We start from the raw sequence: 21245 nt of genomic DNA on the forward strand, positions 1-21245 counted from the left end.
ACCAGTTTCGGCCAGGGGTGAAATATACAGGATTTACTTACTTTTCATTGTATTGGGGACTCAATGTTCTTCTTTTGACAGTAGTCCTCTTTCTCATCGTCCAACTTTTGTCTGGGAGCAAGTAGATACGGACATAGGGATGCGCACCATGCTGAGAGCATGGCATTAACTTTCTTTTAAGATAGAAAGAGATGGCGTATTCACAGTTAATAGACTCAGAATTGGGTTGCTATGCATATCAATTTTGCTCTTCACTATATTCAAAAAACTGGAGAGAGTGGTAACAGCAAGTGAACAAAGATCATTGTGATCACGAGCTATCCTCGAGGAAGTAGTGTTGATAATGACAGTACAGTATTTATGAGGAAAGTTGTGTGGCTTTGCCCTCTAGGAAGAAGACAAGAGACAAAGGTGTTTGTGATTCCTGGAATAGTTGGAAAAAGGAAGCTGCCATGAAGCTGGGGGCGGCGGGCTACTTGTCCCTGCCAGTCGGTGGACCCACATAAACCACAATTTGGGTGACTAACAACCTTTAAATTCAGGTCAAGACCAGGGGGGAGGGAGGGAGGGAGGGAAATAAGGGAATATAATTGGCCACACAATGTCATGGGCTGGAAGAGGACTATACCATATTACAAAGACGCAAATGGAAAACACTGAATTTCATAACAGGTCTATGTGGGCTGTGTTAAAGCAAACAGTATATTTAAAATAAACCAAACTCTGATGAATGCTTGTCATAGAAAATTACTTGAAAAGTCTCCATCAAATATTACCTGCATCCATTGACCAGGACAATGAGAGACTGCCTCATGGAGGTATAGCGCAGAGTGAGATGGATTTCCCCCATGGACACTCCAGCAAGTTGTGATCCGCTGCAACAACGTATATATATATTTAAAGTTTATGCTGCCCAGAAAATCTACACATACTATACCACCAGTACACAAGCTATGGTGCTAAGGTAAACTGCATTGAAGAATGCCATTCCCTTCTCCACACATGAGACAATCTTATTTCAAATTAGGCCATTGGAACTCTCTACACACAAGGAAAACCTCCTGTAACCTCTGCGATGCATTTTTACCTTAAGTGTGCTTCACGTATTGCAACAACCATATTCATACTACAAGAAAAACCGTATTAAAAGTAACAACACTTATACTGCCTTATGCTGACTATTGGTCAGAATTATCCAGTCTGACAGGCAGCGACTCTCCAGGTCTTAGGCAGGAGTCTTTCACATCACCTACTACCTGATCCTTTGCCAAATATTGAGCGTGGGATCTTCTGCATGCAAAGCAGATGCTCCACCAATAAGACGTACCCCCCCAATAATATAAACAGTTATAATGAAATAAGCAGAGCATCCATTAGGAAGGCCTAGCATCATAGAGGCCAAGGAGTGGATGTATAGAAATAACTACAGTGGTGCAGAAACCTGGGGGTATGGTGGCTGTGGAGACCTGGGTTCACTGTATAAGCTACCATTTCTCAGCACTGCATTTTATACTATAAAAGGTAAAGGTCCCCTGCGCAAGCACCGGGTCATTCCTAACCCATGGGGTGACGTCACATCCCGACGTTCATTAGGCAGACTTTGTTTTTATGGGGTGGTTTGCCAGTGCCTTCCCCAGTCATCTTCCCTTTACCCCCAGCAAGCTGGGTACTGACCTCGGAAGGATGGAAAGCTGAGTCAACCTTGAGTCGGCTTGAAATAAGATTTTATACTATAGCTACATCATAATAAAATGTAATTGTACAATCAAACATAATTGCGCATAGTGTTGCTATGTTTCAATTGCAGACCTTACAAAATATAAGCGCGCTCACTATTGGTTTTGATCCTGCACAGGAAACTCATTCAGCATCTACACAAGTCAGTGCAGCTATCAACAATGTAAAAGGAGTTCTGCCTTTTAAAGACATGATTCTGCCAGGCTTAAAGAGGTCATCCTGCCCATTTTCAATACCACTTACGTTAAACACTCATAGACACACTGATTTAAGACGGCAGCAGTTGTAATAGGACTGAAGCAAAATCGCCCTTGCGATACCTATCATCCATATACAATACCTGAGGGCCTTGAGATACCTATCATAACTATCGCCCATATACAATACCTGTAGGTGCTTGCGATACCTGTCATACCTATCGCCCATATACAACTGAAAAACAAGCATAAATAAATAGACCTCAAGTCTGGCAAAAATTTGGATTACGATTGACTTACTTATAGAGGTCCAGATTGCTACAAGTTACATCAAAGCATGAAGAGGCCAGGGAGCCCAGAGATGCAATGCTGGGGGCAAGCTGAAGTCTTTGCAGGGCTGGTAACGTCGGGGCTGCTGAAATGGGCTGTGGAGGTGCCAAGGATCTGGGGTCCAGACCCCGCGGGCGTGCCTGTTCATTAATTGCAGCCGCTGCCTCTATCACAAGAGGCTGGTTCTCAGTTACACTAAGATTAGCACTGATCTCCTGTATGGATTCAGGCATGCTCAAGTCTTTGCTCCCTTGGGGTGGTTTGAGCACTTCCGATTTTGATGGAAGGGGTGGTACAGGCAGTGGTGGTGGTGGTCGTGGCGGCGGCAGCTGCATCTTGCCTTCATTTCCTTCCTCCTCTGTGGCAGGGATAGGAACCTGCTTTAAGGCATGAATTCCACTATACATGTTTTCTGGATCACGTTGCTCCACACTTAAAGCCTAGAAATAAAAGGGGTGGGGGGGGACAAAATAACTGAAATCTCCTGCATGATCATACCTATCTTTATGAGAATGTCAACAAGCCAAGGAAACCTACAGCCTTGCGCTAGCCATGTTTTGCCTTTGAAAGTGTATTTTAAATGCAGGAGCTCCAACCAGGTATTCTCCCAATGACGACTGTCTGAGGAAAAGGTTTTCCACAGTGCAGCACTTCTTTCAATTTCTCTATGAGAGATTAAGAACGCAATCCTAAAACTATTTGCCTGCAAGTAAGCGCCATTGAGCTGAGTAAACCTGATTACTCCCTATAAGGAGGAGCTTGTTCTTACGGAGTTGGATCCAAACTATATTTTTGGCTAATGGAAGGCTAATGTTGAGGGCAGCAACGGTTCTCACCTGACGGCTTTACCATCACTACTGGTATGAAAGGTGTCATCAGGATCTTTCTGGATTTTTCTGGTTTTAAATAGTTCTGTTTTTTAGAATATATTATAGGCTTTTAATTATGGTTTATTGTATTGCTATGTCATATTTATTCAATTGGAATATTGTTGATGTATGGCTTGGATATGAGTCACCCTGAGCCTGACCTCGGTCAGGAAATAGGCAGGATAAAAATCTAATAAATAATGTCAGTGGAACAGAACTCTTCTGCCTCTCGCTCAGTGCAGCATAGCGATCCCCCTAAACTGTTGTTCCTGAGAAAAAGTGGACCCTCAGTAATAGCATGATGGGCAAATTAGGGATGTGTAGCAGCAAGAGGGGATTGGCAGAAACTGCACATCACCTTCTGCTAGTGGAAAATTTAGCCTGGATCCAACCCATGGAACTGAGCTAGAACTTGGGGGTAACACTCCAATAGTCATAACTATCATGATCCTTCTCATTCATTATAATAGAAGAATCTGTAGGAATAAAGTTAGTCCCCACTTAAGAACTGAAAAGGAACACAACATTTAAAACACTTCCTTAAGGCCAGTGAGTGAGGGCACTTGAGAACAGAGCTACAATTTGAATTTGACTCAGCGCTTTAAATATCACATTTCTCTATTTTCAAGTTTAATAAAACATTTTAGGAAAACCTGCTTGATTAAACAGTCCCTGGTTATTATTTCCATATAAAAATTACACCAAGACTAGTTTTGCTCAGGAAAAATAGGCTTCTTGGGACCAATGAAAGAGTTACAGTATGAACAACTTACAATTACTCTGCCTATATAGTTTGATAACATCTCACAAAGAGAGATCAAGAGATTACAGCACGTATCTTTGATGCACTTCAAAAAACATGCCTTTGGAATGGGTGTGTGCAAAATCAGTACACAAAATCAGTTTTGGTTTCAAAGCAGCTCTACAAGACAAGGCTCCTCATACCCTGAAGAAATACTTGTATCATCATCATCAGTTTTTTAGGATGAAAATAAATGAGTTCCTGACAGCCATTACAGAAAATGATGAATGAGTTTCAGAATTCAGCTCACAGTGAGTTTCTGTAGCAAGAACGGGTGCACAACAGAGGGAGGAGAAAAACAACACAAAACCAGAGACTCACCCTCAACACAAGCTTCATCTTAATAAAACTGTCTGAGCCAGAATGATCCAGCTGAAATTTTTGCTCATGTGTCATCTCAGGGTTTCTTAGCAAACTGGCAAGAGAAAATACCAAGGTCCCAAGAGCATTCTCCCGATCCTTATCTTTTATCTAGAGAGAAGAGCAAATTGAGATGGGTTGTATGCCAGCTTAGTCCAAACAATATTTAAATCTTGGTCCTTAAATCATTTATCCTCAAGTAATATCAAAACCCCTTTATCCTCAGTTCACATACACTATCATTGATGCAGCTGCGCGCCGACTCCCCCCTATTTAATGAGATCGCATTTCAACCAGGCATCTGATTGGAGGAAAAATAACCCAACCAACTCAGCTATCTCAGGCTTACTAATGGAAAATGACCCCATGAGTATCAGAGTCCTTCTACATGGCAGCTAATGGAAAGGCAGCCTCTGAAATCAAATGGGGAATGATGGTAGTGGCAGATGAAGCCTGGAACTATGCTGATATTCAAGCTACTGGAACTTGCCCCAGGTGCTCATCAGGTCTACCAAGTCATGAATTTCAAGACCCAAAGGAAAGCAAGCGGTCCTTTGTAGCTGGGTGTTTCAGACACAACCATTCAATACAAAATACTTGGGTAATGTACTTTCTAATCCGTTTACTTCTCAATTTGTGCAGTACAGTGTGAAAGCTAGTGTTATATAGTGGTTAGGATGCTGAACTAGGATTGGGAAGACTTGGATTCAAATCCCTACTCATTCATGAAGTTCAGAGGGTGATTTTGGACTAGGTGCTCTCTCTCATCTTAATCTATCTCACAGGGTTGCTATGAGAATACAGTGGAGGAGGGGAGAACATCATTGGAGAGAGAAAGAGATGGAGGGAAAGATGAATGCTCTCTTACATTTTGGCCAGATACAAAAACAGAAGTTTGCTGTCCTCTAAAAACCCAGTAGACTCCTTCTCATGAAAAAAGCAAGTGAACTTTGTCATACCTTTCTAAAACAGCAGAAGCAGCTTGTGTGTGTGTGTTAAGTGCCGTCAAGTCACTTCTGACTCATGGCGACCCTATGAATAAATGCCCTCCAAAATGTCCTATCTTTGACAGCATTGCTCAGATCTTGCAAATTGAAGGCTGTGGCTTCCTTTATTGAATCAATCCATCTCTTGTTGGGTCTTCTTCTTTTTATACTTGTGCAAAGGCAGAAAATCAAAGCTCTATCACATTCTCAGAAAATGAGAGGGGACAAACCGACCTCCAGATGAAGGGACTCTGACGGAGCACTATGGACGAAGAACGTGAACGCCTGACCCCACACGGGATCCTTTGTGAAATTGCAAGTCTGTTTGAGGGAGGAGGGGGAGAAAAAAAATACATCCAATGTAAAAATGTAAAAGGTGAAAAGCCTGATCCTATGCAAGTTTGTACAGAAACAAGTCCCACAAACATCAACGGGGCTCACTTCCAAGAATGTATAGGATTCTGACCATCATAATTGTCTCACCAAAATGGTGTAAAACCCAAGCCTCAAGAAAACAACAACACACCAGGTCAGTTCCTAGGTCAGAGATGCACACAAAACCATCCACTTAAATAAATGCTTAGCAACCTTAGAACAAGATCTGCTATATTTTTGTGTGTGCCGTCAAGCCACAGCTGACTTATGGTGACCCTGTATGGTTTTCATGGCAAGAGACGTTCAGAGGTGGTTTGCCATTGCCTACCTCCGCATCACGACCTTGGTGTTTCTTGGAGGTCGCCCAACCAAATACTAACCAGAGCCAACCATGCTTAGTTTATGAGATCTGACAAGATCAGGCTAGCCTGGGGCTATCCACTTAAATGCTTAGCAACCTAAGAACAAGATCGGCTATATACCAATGCTGAAATATGCCAGTAAGTTCAAACTCATTGTGGCTGACATGTCATAGAAGCTGTCAAAGTCTGCATCTGTAGGAAAGGGGAGGTCTTTCCTGCTAACAGTGGCAGGTTTTAAAACACCAGAATCGGGCTATAATAAATCAGTCTGGATTGATTCATACTGAATTCCATTTGGATGGTTCAAGGCAATTTGGCTTGTGTTCAGCACGATAACTAACTGTCTCGGATGCTGCTTATGAGAAAGTGCTCTGGCTCATGAAACAACAAAGCTGGGAGGGCCCTGTCCTTCAAGAGGTTACTTGGTGAGGCTCCAGCCAGTTTGTTGTTTGATGCAGCTGGCTAAAGGAGCTTATCCACGAGGAGGTAGATTCATGCATAAAGACCCAAGACGGGGGTCTTTATCAAGCGACACCTTTCTACTGCAATGCCTGTCCAGACACAGAAGGAATATTACGGAAGAAGCAAATAGCTCTTTAACAATATATTCATTAGCTTCTTAACTGTACCACCTATTCCCTTGACACAGCTCAAGGAGCACAGCTGGTGTACGCACTCTCTTGAGCATGATTAGCATGCTTTAAAAAAGTATTCACTGTGTAATTTGCTGACTACTAGCACCTTGCGATGTTACTGTAATTGCTTTGCAGAACGTAATTGTGCAAATATCACAGGCATCTCTTGGCTAATGTGACTGATATAATTAGGAACCTCCATTCTCATGTCTTTGCCATTCTGCAAATTTCCCTCCCTTAGTGTTCTCAGGCTGCATCCACATGGTAAGGATTTTCTATGTTTCTATCACCACTGCCACAAATGCAGAGGCATCCACCCAGGAGTTTTGTGCATACTTTTCTCCATCAGCTGCCATTTTTCCTGCAGTTCTAGAGGGTTTTTAAGGCTTTTTTGGTAACAGATAAATTACTATTGTGCCACAGCATTACAATGTCATTACAATCTACTGCCACATTCTACTAATTCCTCTTAATTCCCAACTTTCCTTTTTAAAAAGGGTACATTTCTACTCTTTGTTGTGGAGGTATAAGAGGAAAGATGTATTTCTGCAACAAAAAGGGCTATGGACTTACTTTTTAAAAATGAAAGCTTGGAATTCAGAGGAAGTAGTCGCTATACTGATCTAGCTATTAGTAAGGTTTTAAAATCTCCAAAAAAAGTTGTTAAGTCGGGAGGGGAATGGAAACTGTAAGGGAATGAGTAGAGAAAAATAGTGGGTGGGACCTTAAAAAGCGTGCATCTTACCATCCATGCAGCATGAAAATGCACTTTGACTGCTTTATTTCCCAAAAGATCATATCGATCCAACTTTGGGAAAGACTGGAGCAAAGCGTGGGAAACTGGGAAAGTGGATGATTAGTGGATGATGCCATGTGATGCTACCAACCCTCCCCCCCCAACACTCTGGATACCAAAGCCGAGCAAAACCTCAATGTGGAAGCAACCTCAGTGGTTGTGTCTTCCCAATGTTCTAGAATGGCACTGAACATACAGTCAAATGTGGTCGTTTTAATTCAATACCATCACCACCATTTTACACCACCAATGCAGAAAAGTGTTAACCCTTTTTTTTTTTTTTTTTTTAATAATTTTGGGGGTTTTAGTTTTTGGTTACGTTTCCATGCTGTCAGTGTGCCCATTTTCTGAGCAAAGCTAATACTGGAGTGCTCATCCAGCCTCATTGATCAAAAACAACTGCAAAAGAGCCATCTGGTTATTTCCTATGCTATGATGCTACTATCATCCTCCTCGCTACTGATACTGGATAGGTGCTAGCATCTGTATAGCACCAAGGATTGTTTATTACCTAGAAAAGCCCTGAGGTGTTTAAGATAATTCATTCTTTGATCCTTTGCCACAGGTTATAAAACCTCACTCACAACAACAAAATCCCTACAACTTGTGACACAAGGTTTAAGGGAAATAAAAAAAAGATTTCCCCTTACCTTACTCTTTTGCGTTTTGCTGCCCACTGTGAGCTGGACAAAGGAGCAAGGGTCTCGTTCCACCTTCTGTATTTTTTACAATTTTGATACAGAAAACAGTATTAATAGCATCACAAGAAACCGAGAAGGCTGAGCAGGAACATTAACATCAACTTCACTCTTCAACATTTAGGCCTCCATAAGGTTCGTTTTTGTCAATATTCTATGTTTTCCCACAACACAATACAATACAGATTCAAACAGTACACTATCTTTTATCCATGCCTTGATGTTGTCAAATTATACCACCCAAATATGAAGCTACTACTTGGGTATAGTACAGTAAATGTTTTGCAAGATGGAGTCTTGCAATATGGAGTCAGCAACAGTCCTAGGGTTGCCAGCTCTGGGCTGGAAAATTCCTGGAGATTTGGGGAGAAACCTCAGCAGGGTATGGAGCTCCCCTTTCCCTGTGGAGCCATTTTCTCCCGGTGACCTGATCTTCGTTGTCTGGAGATCAGCTGTAATCCCAGCAGATCTCCAGCCACTACCTGGAGGTTGCAAGCAAGGAGAAACAGCACAAGCTCTATTTAAAGAAATACAATGATGTATTCAAAAAGTATGCAAAGCACACCAGAAAAGTAAATTCTATTAAACTGTACAAACAGCGCAAATTCAGTGAAATATGCAGTTCAATAAACTAAACATAAAGACAAAAACAGTCTATCATGGCTATTCTCAAAGGAGCGAAAGACCACAGTGAAAAGCCAACTCCAGCAGTCCGGTAAGTTGGTCATGCGCAGTAAGGATGTAGAAGTATTTCCAATAATTAGGGTAATGGCAGTTATGCGCAGTAGAGATGTTGAGGATAATTCCAAGTTCTGGAAGGAAATGACCCTAATTATTGGAATTACGTCTACATCCTTACTGCGCATGACCAACTTACCGGACTGCTGGAGTTGGCTTTTCACTGCAGACTTTCGCTCCTTTGAGAATAGCCATGCTAGACTGTTTTTGTCTTTATGTTTAGTTTATTGAACTGCATATTTCACTGAATTTGCGCCGTTTATACAGTTTAATAGAATTTACCTTTTTGGTGTGCTTTGCATACTTTTAGAATACATCATTGAATTTCTTTAAATAGAGCTTGTGCTGTTTTTCCTTGCTTCCCAGTTATACAGCACTATTTTTGTAGTTTTGGATGCAACTACCTGGAGGTTGGCAACCCTAGTTACCGCGATTCTTTGAGCACAAGATTTGAGAACCATCAATTGTAACTAAAACCAGGGAGAAGACTGTTTGTTCATCACAAAAAGAACATGCTTAACCTCTATGTCAGAAGACAACAATTAATCTGCACATTATATTGCCCAAAATTAATAATCTGCATGGACCCAGGACAATCAAAGGTAGATAACTGTGTCATTGGCTGATATCCAGTAGCTGAAATAATTAAAGAGAATTATTCTTTCTCCAAATGTTCAAAATCAGCAGCTGACTTAGAAATCATGAGCTCTGAAATAAGTGTAAATAAAAGAGAGAGGGAGAGGTTGATTTTATTTACCTTCCCATGATTGTTTCTATCATGAGGACTACAAATGGTGTTTTAAAGATACGGAGGCCTTGGGGAACCTGAACTGGGTGGAAAGGTGGAATGGAAATGTCTTAAATAAATAAATAGTATTTGAATGGATCATACAGAAGCCACTGTGCTGCTCACTGCTGTAGCTTCACCTATACTTTTATGCTAGTCAACTAGTCCCTTTTGTTTACCCACCTTTGCTTGGGACACTGCAGAGGGAAAATGCAGCACCATGAGTGCAAAAGTCTTTATCCATCACAAGATCTACTGAATGCTTTAGAATCATAGAATCGTAGAATCATAGACTTGGAAGTGACAACCAAGGTCATCTAGCCCAACCCCCTGCACAATGCAGGAAATTCACAACTACCTCCCCCCACAACACACACCCAGTGACCCCTACTCCATGCCCAGAAGATGGCCAAGATGCCCACCCTCTCATGAACTGCCTAAGGTCATAGAATCAGCATTGTTGACAGATGGCCATCCAGTCTCTGCTTAAAAACATTCAGGGAAGGAGAGCTTACCACCTTGTTTTGCATGTATGGCCCAACTGAACCCCTGGGGGAGGGAAAAGAGGCATTTACCTTGAGGTACCGGGGGATTCTATATTTCTTCGCTCCATATTCACCATTGGAATATTCAAATTGATTTTTCTGTATTAGGGGAAATAGACATGGACAATTAGAGGAATCCAAAAATCAAGTTAGATGTCATAACAATGAAAGCCCTGCCCCATAGATGTCAGGAACAAGGATCAGGCCGTGCCCACTGCCCACATGAAAACCTGAGAAAGCAGCTGGAACCAAATGTCACATGCAAACAGCCAGGAAAAATATCCCCAATTTCTACTAAATAAGCAGACCTCTTGGTTTGGTAAGTTCCAACGAGTAGCAAATAGCAGCAGAAGCACATATTACTGATATTAAGGTGAGATTTGCACAGTAAATGATGGCAAGCCATGGGTTAATCCTAAATCAGGTAAAGGTCATTGGAGGAAAGCCTTGCCAGCCAGCTAAACATTCTGCTTTTCCCTCTCACAAACAAGTGAACCACTTTAATTGGGGCCTTTGAGGCATGCTCTGATCAAGATTTTAATTTCAAATGCTTTCAGAAGAATACTCTCACTTTCAGATGGAATGAACATGCAAGTCTCCAGAATCTGGCAGCCACTAGCCAAGCCACATGGTGATGTTCCAAGATAAGACAGTGTTTTGCTACTCAGATTAGTACACTTGCCAGCACTAATTCAGTACATGTAAACTCTACATTGTAACAAATACAATTGTACTGGAAGATATGTAAGTTTTGCTTCTTCAGTTTACTCACAGGAAGATTGAAAGCACAGTCCAAATACACAATGAGAATTGCTGAGGCAAGACCATTCTTGTCCTGAAAAATATTGAACCAAAATTAAAACACTGGCGTAAGTTGCTTCAGCATCCTAGCATCCCTACCACAAAGCTTATCTTGCACATAAAATTGAACACATGAACACATGAAGCTGTCTTATACTGAATTAGACCATCGGTCCATCAAAGTCAGTATTATCTACTTAGACCGGAAGGGTCTCTCCAGGGTGTCAGGCAGGGGTCTTTCACATCACCTACCTGCCTAGTCCCATTAACTGGAGATGCCGGGGATAGAACCTGGGACCTTCTGCATGCCAAGCAGAGGCTCTACCACTGAGCCACAGCCCATTCCTGCTAAAATGGCTGCTAACAAGCTCCAGTGTTGCCCGTCTATCTGCTACATGGCCAGGCAGGAGACCAACAGGGATGCAAGATCCCAGAGGCCAGGCTACTTCTGAAACATTTGACTGCAGGGAACAGCCAGGTATTACACACATATCAAAATTCCTTCCAAAATTCTAACCAAATAGGGCTCTTAAATACACAGCAAATTTTAAGTACAGCATTTAGCTAAGGAAGTGTTTAAAACGCAACCACCTGGGCAGCAAAGAACCCGCATAGAATGAGGATTCATTCCTTTCCATCTTCTTCCAGTGACAGAGTCAAAACTCTGGCAGCCTCATAAATACTCACCTCACAGAGTTTCTCTTGATCAGTCACCAAAGAAAACCACTCAAGCTTCAAATGCACGTGCCCACTTGCTGTCTTGCTCAAGGGGAACCACTTTATAAAGAGAGGGAAAGCACATAAGCATCATAAAACACACACCAGTCTCCAAGTGTGCTGTCAAAAGTATACAACAGGGAATCCAACCCGCAGTTGCTTAGTTTCAGTTTATTTGTGGGGTTATGCCTATTTGAGACAACTTTAAAAGGCGATGGATTTAAAATAAGCATCACAATTATGTTTCTTTTGAAGAAACATATACATTTCCTAGTTTTATCCACATCTAAAGATGAAGAAGAGTTGGTTTTTATATGCTGACTTTATCATTTAAGGGAGAATCAAATCAGCTGACAATCTCCTTCCCTTCCCCTCCTCTCAACAGACACCCTGTGAGGTAGGTGCAGCTGAGAGAGTGTGACTAGCTGGCTTCGTGTGTAGGAGTGGGGAAACAAATCCAGTTCACCAGATTAGCCTCAGCCGCTCATGTGGAGGAGTGGGGAATCGAACCCGGTTCTCCAGATCAGAGTCCGCCGCTCCAAACCACCATGATGCATGCAGCTATTTGTATTTATACTATAGACTGATTTAAACACAAACCGGCTTGTGCATGGGTTTTGCATATGCACACACACCTCTCTGTCCCATGAATCAAATGAAATGTCCTCCTGCTTATGAAAATATTCATGACACTAAAAGTAGTGGTCTTTAAATTCCTCCAAGCCTCTTGGTAGCTCAGAATGTTCAACAACAATCCTGTGCAAACATTTAAGATTTTCAGAGAGAGCTAAGAAAACCCAAGTGATTTAAATGAAACTCTAGCCCTACAGATAATTTGGGTTTTAGCAAGAACAACTTTTGATCTTCAAAAAACCTAACATTCTTAAAAACCACTTACAGATTTTACATGCTTTTTATCAACATTGTAAAACATGTAGGAAAAGTCACCAAATTTTATCAAGTTTTACCTCGTCAACAACTCTGTCTTTCATCACATCTGCAAGGTTTATGAGCAAGCTGTAAAAATACAGTACAACACAGACAAAAAAATAATCTTTTTAGAGAATACTGTATTGGCGCCATGATTAACAGATATTATACAACCGATAAAACTGCTACTACCCAATTTCAGTTTTAAATCAGCTTTTTTTGGAATTGGGGCTTGGACAGGTCCACAAAATAATCCTCTGTGTAATATAACACAGAGACATACAAAACAGAGCTGCAAAAAATAAATCCATTTCGTTCCATGGAATATTCTGCACCTTTCACAAACTGTGTGGGCAGAATACTTCAGAAATTGAGATATCTTGCAGATTTCAAGAATCTATGGCCCACAGTGAGACTGCACATTCCCTAACCCTATCTTAAGGCTTAAGAAAGCTTCACTATCAACTGAGCAGTGATACATTCCTTTATATGCCCTGTGTAAGCCCTTGGCTCAAAGGACTGGCTCAAAGAATGCACAGTCACTTGTCCTGGAGGCCGAAGTACTTCTCAAACTTTTCAGTTTTTGGATTAGGTCAAAGAACAATAAGTGTAAGACTGGAAAGAGCCATATTTCACAGGAAATATTTTGATTCCAGAACACCAGCCAGCTATGTTGAGGCATTAGCCCAACCCTTACAGGAAACCCATATTACAAGCAGGATTTTGCTTTGATTAAAATGCCATAATGCCCCCAGTACATAAGCTATTCTTCATTCCACTCTTTACAAACTGGCTCAAAAGAGGAGATGGAGCTTGTCTTTTTTGTATGATGGGAGCAGCAGACTGCCATGATCCCCTTCAATGGTATGACACAAAATGCGGGTGAAGTGATAGACATTGCTTCTGCTTGCCCCACAAGACTCCAGAGCTAGCTTAATCACTCCATTCTTGCCTCGCTTCATTTCTATGGAAGTCACATGATAGGCATACTTGTGTGCCACTTGTCCGGGAGGGAACGTTGCATGTGAAATTACCATTTCAGTCAAAAGAAGGCGCCCTCATTGGACCGTACCATTTCTGAATGCAGGTGAGGAATTCTATTTCTGAAAGCTTCCTCACATCAAAACTTATTTGCACATTAAAAAACTAGCACAGCTGGGAAACTCAGCCCCCTCCCCCAAATGCTGGCTGTTGATAGGGAATTTCTGGCGCAGATCAGCATTCCAACATGCGATTCCCCAACTGCATGTAGAAGCAGTGCAGCCCTAGAAGTGTTTCACCTTCTCCTCTCTAGACTCAGCTGTAGTAATTACTTTGGCTCTATATAGCAGCAAATACAGATGAAGAAGAGGACATTTATATCCATCACCTGCCCAGGAAGTCATCTTTATCTGGGTCTTCATCATACAAGTCTACCTCCAGATCCTGGCCAGGCACTTCATAGACAACAAACTGCAGGGGAAAGATAAACTATTTAAAAGGCAACACAGACATACTCTTCTCGAAATATCACTGTACAGAGCAAGTGGTAAAGACAGAGCTTTCTTACTCCTCTGAAATTACCATTTTCACAGAAATGGCACTTTCCTGTTGGCTGAGTCTACTCCTGCAGATGAAGGAACAGCAGGAATATCTCTATGACCTTTCATTCCCTCTTCCTACCCCACTGATCAGATAAACAGTCAATGTGCAAGACAATAATTGCTTTCCCAAAAACCATGCTTTAGAGGGAAAGTTAGTTCTGCAGTAAGCAAAAGGGGCTGTGGATAGTGGAATATGTTACATGGGATATATCGTTCTACTCTGATTCAGTTATATTTATGCCATACAAAAGGAACTTTGTTTCTGAGATGGGTTATTTTAAAAACATGCTAATCTTTAAATACAGTCTCCTCTCTTTAAGCAAAACTATCCGCTTCCTGCTTGTAGCTAAATAAGTGTTATAAGTAGGCACCACCTCAAAGGTTTCATTCCAGATGGGATTCAGGTTTCTTTGAATGGTCCTGCTTCGGAACTGCATCAAGCCAACCCGAAGAAGGGCATAAGGGTCTGACTTTCCCCGGATCGCCCCAAGAAAGTGATCTTTCTGGACAAGTTTCTCAGCTTCTAACAGGTGCACTCTTACAACTCCCTTCAAAAAGAAACATCCACAAACAAAATACAAGTGTCACTTAAAAATGTTCACCAAGTACATACAATTTAAATACTGTGACTAAGAAAGCAAATACAGCAGGTACTGTCTATCATTACAGAAACAGTTTAATGAAATGTATGCTAAGTTATTACTATGAACCCATCAAAGGATTCTATATTTATTCCAAACCCAAGCACCAAGATTCCCACATACTATTAATTCGGCCAAAACATACATCATTGTCAGTGGGTATATTTTGCACCTGAAAACTAAGGATGCACACTTCTATTTAATATATAAGAAAAACAGAAGATTAATAGACTAATAGGTATTGAACATAAGACACACACATAATACACCATCATAATTTCAGATTCAGTTCTTGGATAACTCTCTTCTCACACAGCACATCAATTGATGCCAATGTAGTGCTAAATGGTGTTCAGTGTTCTTAGAGCATTGCAAAGCTGGTAATCTTATCATATCTATTATCTCCCATATCTTTAACAACCATTCTTCCTTATCAGGCAAAAAAATTCTCAACACATTTCCATAGTTTAGGGCTAAAAAACCCCCCAAAGAAACTTGTTCAGGGTCTAAGTTCTGCTGCAAAGTCCCATAAGAACTTGGATGGATGGGAAGGGAGAAAATAAGCAACTCCCTGCAGTATTCATCACATAGTTCACAGCTCAGCCATTACTGCACTGGGCCATACAATGGTATGTTGTGAGTCAGCTAGCCTTAATAAAACTCAACATGCAAGGTGGAAAAAGGCAAACAAATCCCTCTTTCATTCCTTACACCTTCAGCCAGGTGACTGGTTCTAAGACAACACTCACACATGGAATAGGGAACCGCAAGCAAGCCACGTTAATGTCCTTTTTCAAGGGGATAGTGATTCTGTTTGGCAACACCAACCGGGATGCTATCAGATCTTGGATCAAGGAATCGGATAGTGCACTGAAAAGAGAAAACATTTAATTTTTCAAAAATTATTGTGGCACACTGGCCATGTCTACTGGCCATCATGCCCAATGCCATGGCCATAAGAAACACAGGTTATAAAGACAAGCACCCGGTGGGATCATGGTTGGTGAGAAACAAAGACCCCAACACCAATGGATGTGCGTGCACCAATCCAGTCTGAGATGATTCAAATATGAAAACAACAAACTTCTCATTTAGCTTGTATTACAATACATTTCGCAACTAAATATGTTAATACATAGGGTTTTCACATTCAGATCACTGAGAAACACTCAAGATTCTGTTCTTTAAACAAACTACAGAACAAGACAAACGTAAATGCTTTTGTTCAGTTAGCCAAAAATGACTGGGGATATCATTCATACCCATGACACAAATAAATACTTTTGCAAAAGAAAGAAGAGTTGGTTTTTATATGCTGACTTTCTCTACCACTTAAGGAAGAATCAAACTGGCTTACAATCACCTTCTCTTCTCCTCCCCACAATAGACACCCTGTGAGGTAGGTGAGACTGAGAGAGTGTGACTAGCCCAAGGTCACCCAGCTGGCTTCATGTGTAGAAGTGGGGAAACAAATCCAGTTCACCAGATTAGTGTCCACCGCTCATGTGGAGGAGTGGGGAATAAAACCCGGTTCTCCAGATCAGAGTCCACCACTCCAAACCACTGCTCTTAACCACTACACCATGCTGGCTTCGTTTTACCATGCAATTAAATTTTTATTGAGCTTAACTGTGATGTCACGTAGGATACTTGGCTGTCATGGCAAAATCAAGCTAAAGCTCTCTTGGCACAGATCTAAGCAATTGAATGTCCACAAAGCAAAATAACAGAGTAAGTTAACAGTGTTCCACAATTGTAAGAGTGGCTGCCATAAAGTTCTATAATGTGTAGAGTGGCTCACCACATGTATCATGCACACAAACATTTTGGAGTTTTCATGAAATCACTAGCAGCTGAGATATCTGTCAGTGTGGTGTAGTGGTTAGAATGGGATAAAATGGAGGTGAAAAGAAGAATGAAAGTCATTTTGGGTCCCCATTGGGGAGAAAAGGCAGGGTATAAACAGACAAACAAAGGCGGCAACCCCCGTTCTATTACCACCACTTTGGAACAGCAGGCAAGCAAGCCCTTTTCAGGCATTATGTCTGAGAACATGTATGGGGAAAACATGCTATGTGTGATCTTCCCAGTACATACAGTTGCAATTTTGTCTAAAATGGGCAATACACATATTTTCAGCCTTAGTACACATAGAAAGAGCTGGAAGGGACGTCAAGGGTCATCTAGTTCAACCCCCTGCACAACACAGAAAACTCACAACTACCTCCCCCCACCACTCCCCCAGTAACTGCCCAGCTGTTAAAAAAATCAGTGTTCTGGTACATAAGTTCCAAAATGGGAAAATATGCATGTTGACCCTTTTAGACAAAACGGCAATCGTGTGTATTGAAAGGATCACATGCAGCCAGCAATCTCCATTTGGAGACTAATTTGGGCTGGTGCCAGTGTAGCACCAATATCTTTAAGATGACAGAAGGATGTGAACACTCACCTAATGCCTGGAGCATCTAATAGGTTTGTCAGTCCTGACCAGTTGATTTCCAAATACTGATATTGAGGGTTAAAAAAAAGAGAAAATATTTGTTTCAAGACACAATTATGAAAAAAGTAGAATGGACAAAAAGCATCACTAAAATAACACTGTTAACATGATTCTTCAACCATTTAAAATACGCCAACCAACATTATTTTAATCGATCTCTAATGTGTGTAGCTAATGTGTAGTTTGGTATGAGGTTTGTTACAGTCATGCTAAATGAGCTCAGATTATTCACAGCCACTGAAGCCTTGAGGAATCAGGCAGTCACCTCTAGCTCATGCCCATTATGAATTCATGACATCTGCCATCATGAATTCCATAAGTAAGACTTAACCAGACACGACAGGGCGGCCTCAGGGCAACACTGGGCTTGGACAGCCTGTATCACAAGGAGGTAATTAAGCAAAGCCTCTCCGTGTTGCCTTTCCTAGAGCTTGTCATGGCCATCCGGTTTCTCCCTACACATTTGTCGTACAAAGGCGCATGTTATTTTGCTTATGGCCACTTTTGAAGCTAAGCAGATGTCTGCCAAATATGTCTAAGTAATTAAACAATTTTAGAACTCATATTGCTCATTTTAGGGATGACACTGCAGTTTATTTGACAACTCTGCTCTGTAAAATAGGCCAAAGGGGAATACCATGAGGCTTTGAGAAGAATCCAGTGAAGGATAACATGGGCTTAAGAGGAGCCACCTTCACAGGATTTTAAGTATCTCTCTGAAGATATGCAAACTGAGAACAATCCGACATCTCAAGACCTTCAGGATCTCTCAGAAATATTTTGCCCCCCCATCTTAGTAGTTACAGTTCTAATGACTGCTCCCCTTTTCAGAATGCAGCAGGCAACATATACACACTTGGAAAAGATATCTGAATATCACCATTACCTTGTGCCTCCTTTTATCACGCTATTAACCACAAGTACACACCACGCAGGAAGTGGCTCCTGGCTAAATTTCAGGCATAAGAGTTTTCCCCCACAGCAACACCACTCTGCATAGCAATCCATTTACAGAGATACCATGCTCCAAAATACCCACTTGCTTAGACACCTGTAGTGAATAAGAATCCTATCCAGCTGACCAGGCAAGGGAATTTTTGGAAATGAGAAGAGACAACGGTTTTAATTGCCAGGCTATCCACAGGTTGACCAATCGCACCCAAAGAGTGCTTGTTAATGGTTCCTCATCCACTTGGAAAGGAGTGACTAGTGGAGTGCCTCAGGGATCTATCCTGGGCCCTGTGTTGTTCAACATCTTTACAAATGATTTGGATGAAGGAACAGAGGGGATGCTTATTGAATTTGCAGATGATACTAAATTGGGAGGGGTAGCAAATACGGTAGAAGACAAAGCCAAAATACAGGATGATCTTGACAGGCTGGAGTTCTGCATTTAGGTAGGAAAAATCAAATGCATAATTATAGGATGGGGGAGACTTGTCTTAGCAGTAGTGTGTGCGAAAAGGATCTTGGGGTCTTAGTAGACCAAACACTGAACATGAGTCAGCAGTGTGATGTGGCAGCTAAAAAGACAAATGGGATCTTGAGCTCTATCGACAGAAGTATAGTGTCCAGATCACACGAAGTGATGGTACTGAATGGTCATATATTCTGAAAACTGACCCCAGGCCTGTTGCTGCATTCTGCACCAACTAAAGCATCTGCAAAGGCACACAGAGCACACAACTATAGTCCAATCTGGAGGTTATGGGAACATGGATCACTCTAGCCAAGTTGACAGGATTCATATACGAAGCCAGCTTACAAGCAAGATGTTGTTGAAAGAAGATGCTCCTAGCAACAGCAATGACCTGATTATCCATTGGCAAGACTGGATCCACAAGCACCCCCAAGCTCTAAATGGATCTATCACGGGAAGTTTAACCCAACCTAAGTTTGGTAAATCAACATTAGCCAAACATAGAAGGACAGCATTCAAATTCTATTGATAAGAAGAAAAACTGCAATATGGGGAGGTCAGCAGTTTAAATCTCATCTCAGCGACACATATACTAATGGGGTTTAGGAAAACCACTGTCTCTCAGCCTCAGTTTCACGTCTGGAATAACACTGGCCTGCTTTGCAGGATACTTCGGAAGCTGAAAGTGCCGTGCAAATGTTAATTAGTGTCATTATTTAAATAATATGGACAGTAAAACTGACTGAGCATAAGCAAGAACAAAGGCTCTAGTTCCAGATTAGAATCCACAACGGGCTTACAGGTTTCTGGATGAAAAATATGGTTACAGCCCCGATGAAAGGTACATCAGCCATAAGCGGCTCCAGTATCAGTCGTAATGTTCCATACAGCTGCAAACAAAGCAAGTAAAAATAAGGGATTTAGTTCCTTGCTATGTAGGGGAAACATATAATGTGTAAAGTGGCTGAAAATGTTGGATAAATGCAAATTATTCTATGCTCACCTGTATTCCTTTCACTCCTACTTTGAACTTTGACACTTCCATGTTAATTTCACAGTCCCCTATATAACTGAAAGAGAATGTAAAGAGTTTACCATGTTACGGAGGAAAAAGATACCGGTACACAATGTTTAGGACTGTTTAAGGCCCTTCTTACTGTCCAAAGGGGTTTATTTTAGCTGCAACCAAGTTTGCACAAACAGCCCAATCAAGATGAAAACCAACTGGAAACGTCTGCTTTCAGCAAGAGGGTGTGGACATGTTTCTTGGGAGTGAATCAAGTTTGTAAGAGTTTTAAAGCAAATTCCTTTTACACTGTACTCACCCCTTCATTTTGAGCAGGAGGCAACTGATGTTCAAATCAATTTGCTTTCTTACCACTCGTAAATCTTTTCGACCATGTGGTATTACACTGCTTAAAACCAGAAACCCTTCTGAGTATAAAATGCATTTGTATAGTTTTCTATTTTTTTAAAAAAAATTGTCATAATTTAATTTATTGCTAATTTATTGTAATTTGTATTCAACTCTGGAAAATTGTATGACTTAGTTAAAAGATAAGATTAAAAAGATTAAAATCTGCAAGTAAGTTATCTTATTCTAAATAAAAGTATTAATTAGTTTTATTTACTTTACATTGTCATTGATCAGGATGTGTGACCAGATCAGATTAATTATAATTATATATGAAGGTTGGTAAGTGTAACCTCTTACTCACAGACCCTACTACTACGTTTCACAACCTCTGTCACACAGGTTCAGGGCAGTCACACTTCACTACCTGCTTCACTCTTTTAAAATATATAGAGAGCCCTGATCCTTTCAAGTACCAGGTCCCCTCTCTCACTCACAGAGACACCACTAGACAGGGCAACCCACTCCCCTTTTTTAACCATCCCTCACTCAGACCCTGCATAGAGTTGTTGGGGACTCAAACACAACTTCATTCACACACTCCCACCATTGGTTCATATCCTAGCATATATTTATATGTAGGCTGAGATCTTAGCTTGAATGGGTGCTTCTTGCCCTCAGATGACACTCATTCAGTTAGCTGGATTAACCATAAAAAGGAATTAACTTTTATTGAAGGTGATTCATCAGTGAAAACTGTACAAAATTATAAAGTAAAAGACACTTGTACAATATTTGCACACTTATTTTCCTAACACAGGGGGATGTCACTGTGAGCTACTCAAAGGTTCTTAAAACATATGAGGCTGTCAGACTACATAGAGAGAGTTAAGACACAAAGACCGAACACAGAAATTCTGCTGCTGATGCAGCAGGTCACACCACTGCTGCACTTTCAGTATTTTCTTCACAACCGTGGGAAGGACACGAAGATCATCTAATAGTGCCATCCTACGCAGAGGTACACCCTTCTAAGTCCACTGAAGTCAATGAGCGAAGAAGGATGCAATTCTCCTTGT

At 41.2% G+C, this 21245-nt stretch overlaps 1 protein-coding gene across 1 annotated transcript in view; it reads right to left on the reverse strand.

Annotated features, from left to right (window-relative positions):
* ESYT3 (extended synaptotagmin 3) overlaps positions 1-21245 on the reverse strand; it is a 50977-nt gene that overhangs the window by 6195 nt on the left and 23537 nt on the right. The window contains exons 5-20 of the mRNA XM_056861159.1: positions 19816-19882; positions 19613-19702; positions 17342-17397; positions 15639-15759; positions 14623-14796; positions 14035-14117; positions 12704-12752; positions 11706-11795; positions 10990-11052; positions 10248-10316; positions 8100-8165; positions 5516-5602; positions 4257-4406; positions 2235-2704; positions 777-875; positions 42-173 (exon numbers count right to left, since the gene is read on the reverse strand). Coding sequence (XP_056717137.1) covers positions 42-173; positions 777-875; positions 2235-2704; positions 4257-4406; positions 5516-5602; positions 8100-8165; positions 10248-10316; positions 10990-11052; positions 11706-11795; positions 12704-12752; positions 14035-14117; positions 14623-14796; positions 15639-15759; positions 17342-17397; positions 19613-19702; positions 19816-19882 — 1866 coding nt within the window. The remainder of the gene's footprint in view (positions 1-41; positions 174-776; positions 876-2234; positions 2705-4256; positions 4407-5515; positions 5603-8099; positions 8166-10247; positions 10317-10989; positions 11053-11705; positions 11796-12703; positions 12753-14034; positions 14118-14622; positions 14797-15638; positions 15760-17341; positions 17398-19612; positions 19703-19815; positions 19883-21245) is intronic.

This window comes from Euleptes europaea, chromosome 15, assembly GCF_029931775.1.
Source record: "Euleptes europaea isolate rEulEur1 chromosome 15, rEulEur1.hap1, whole genome shotgun sequence".
Taxonomy (NCBI): Eukaryota; Metazoa; Chordata; class Lepidosauria; order Squamata; family Sphaerodactylidae; genus Euleptes; species Euleptes europaea.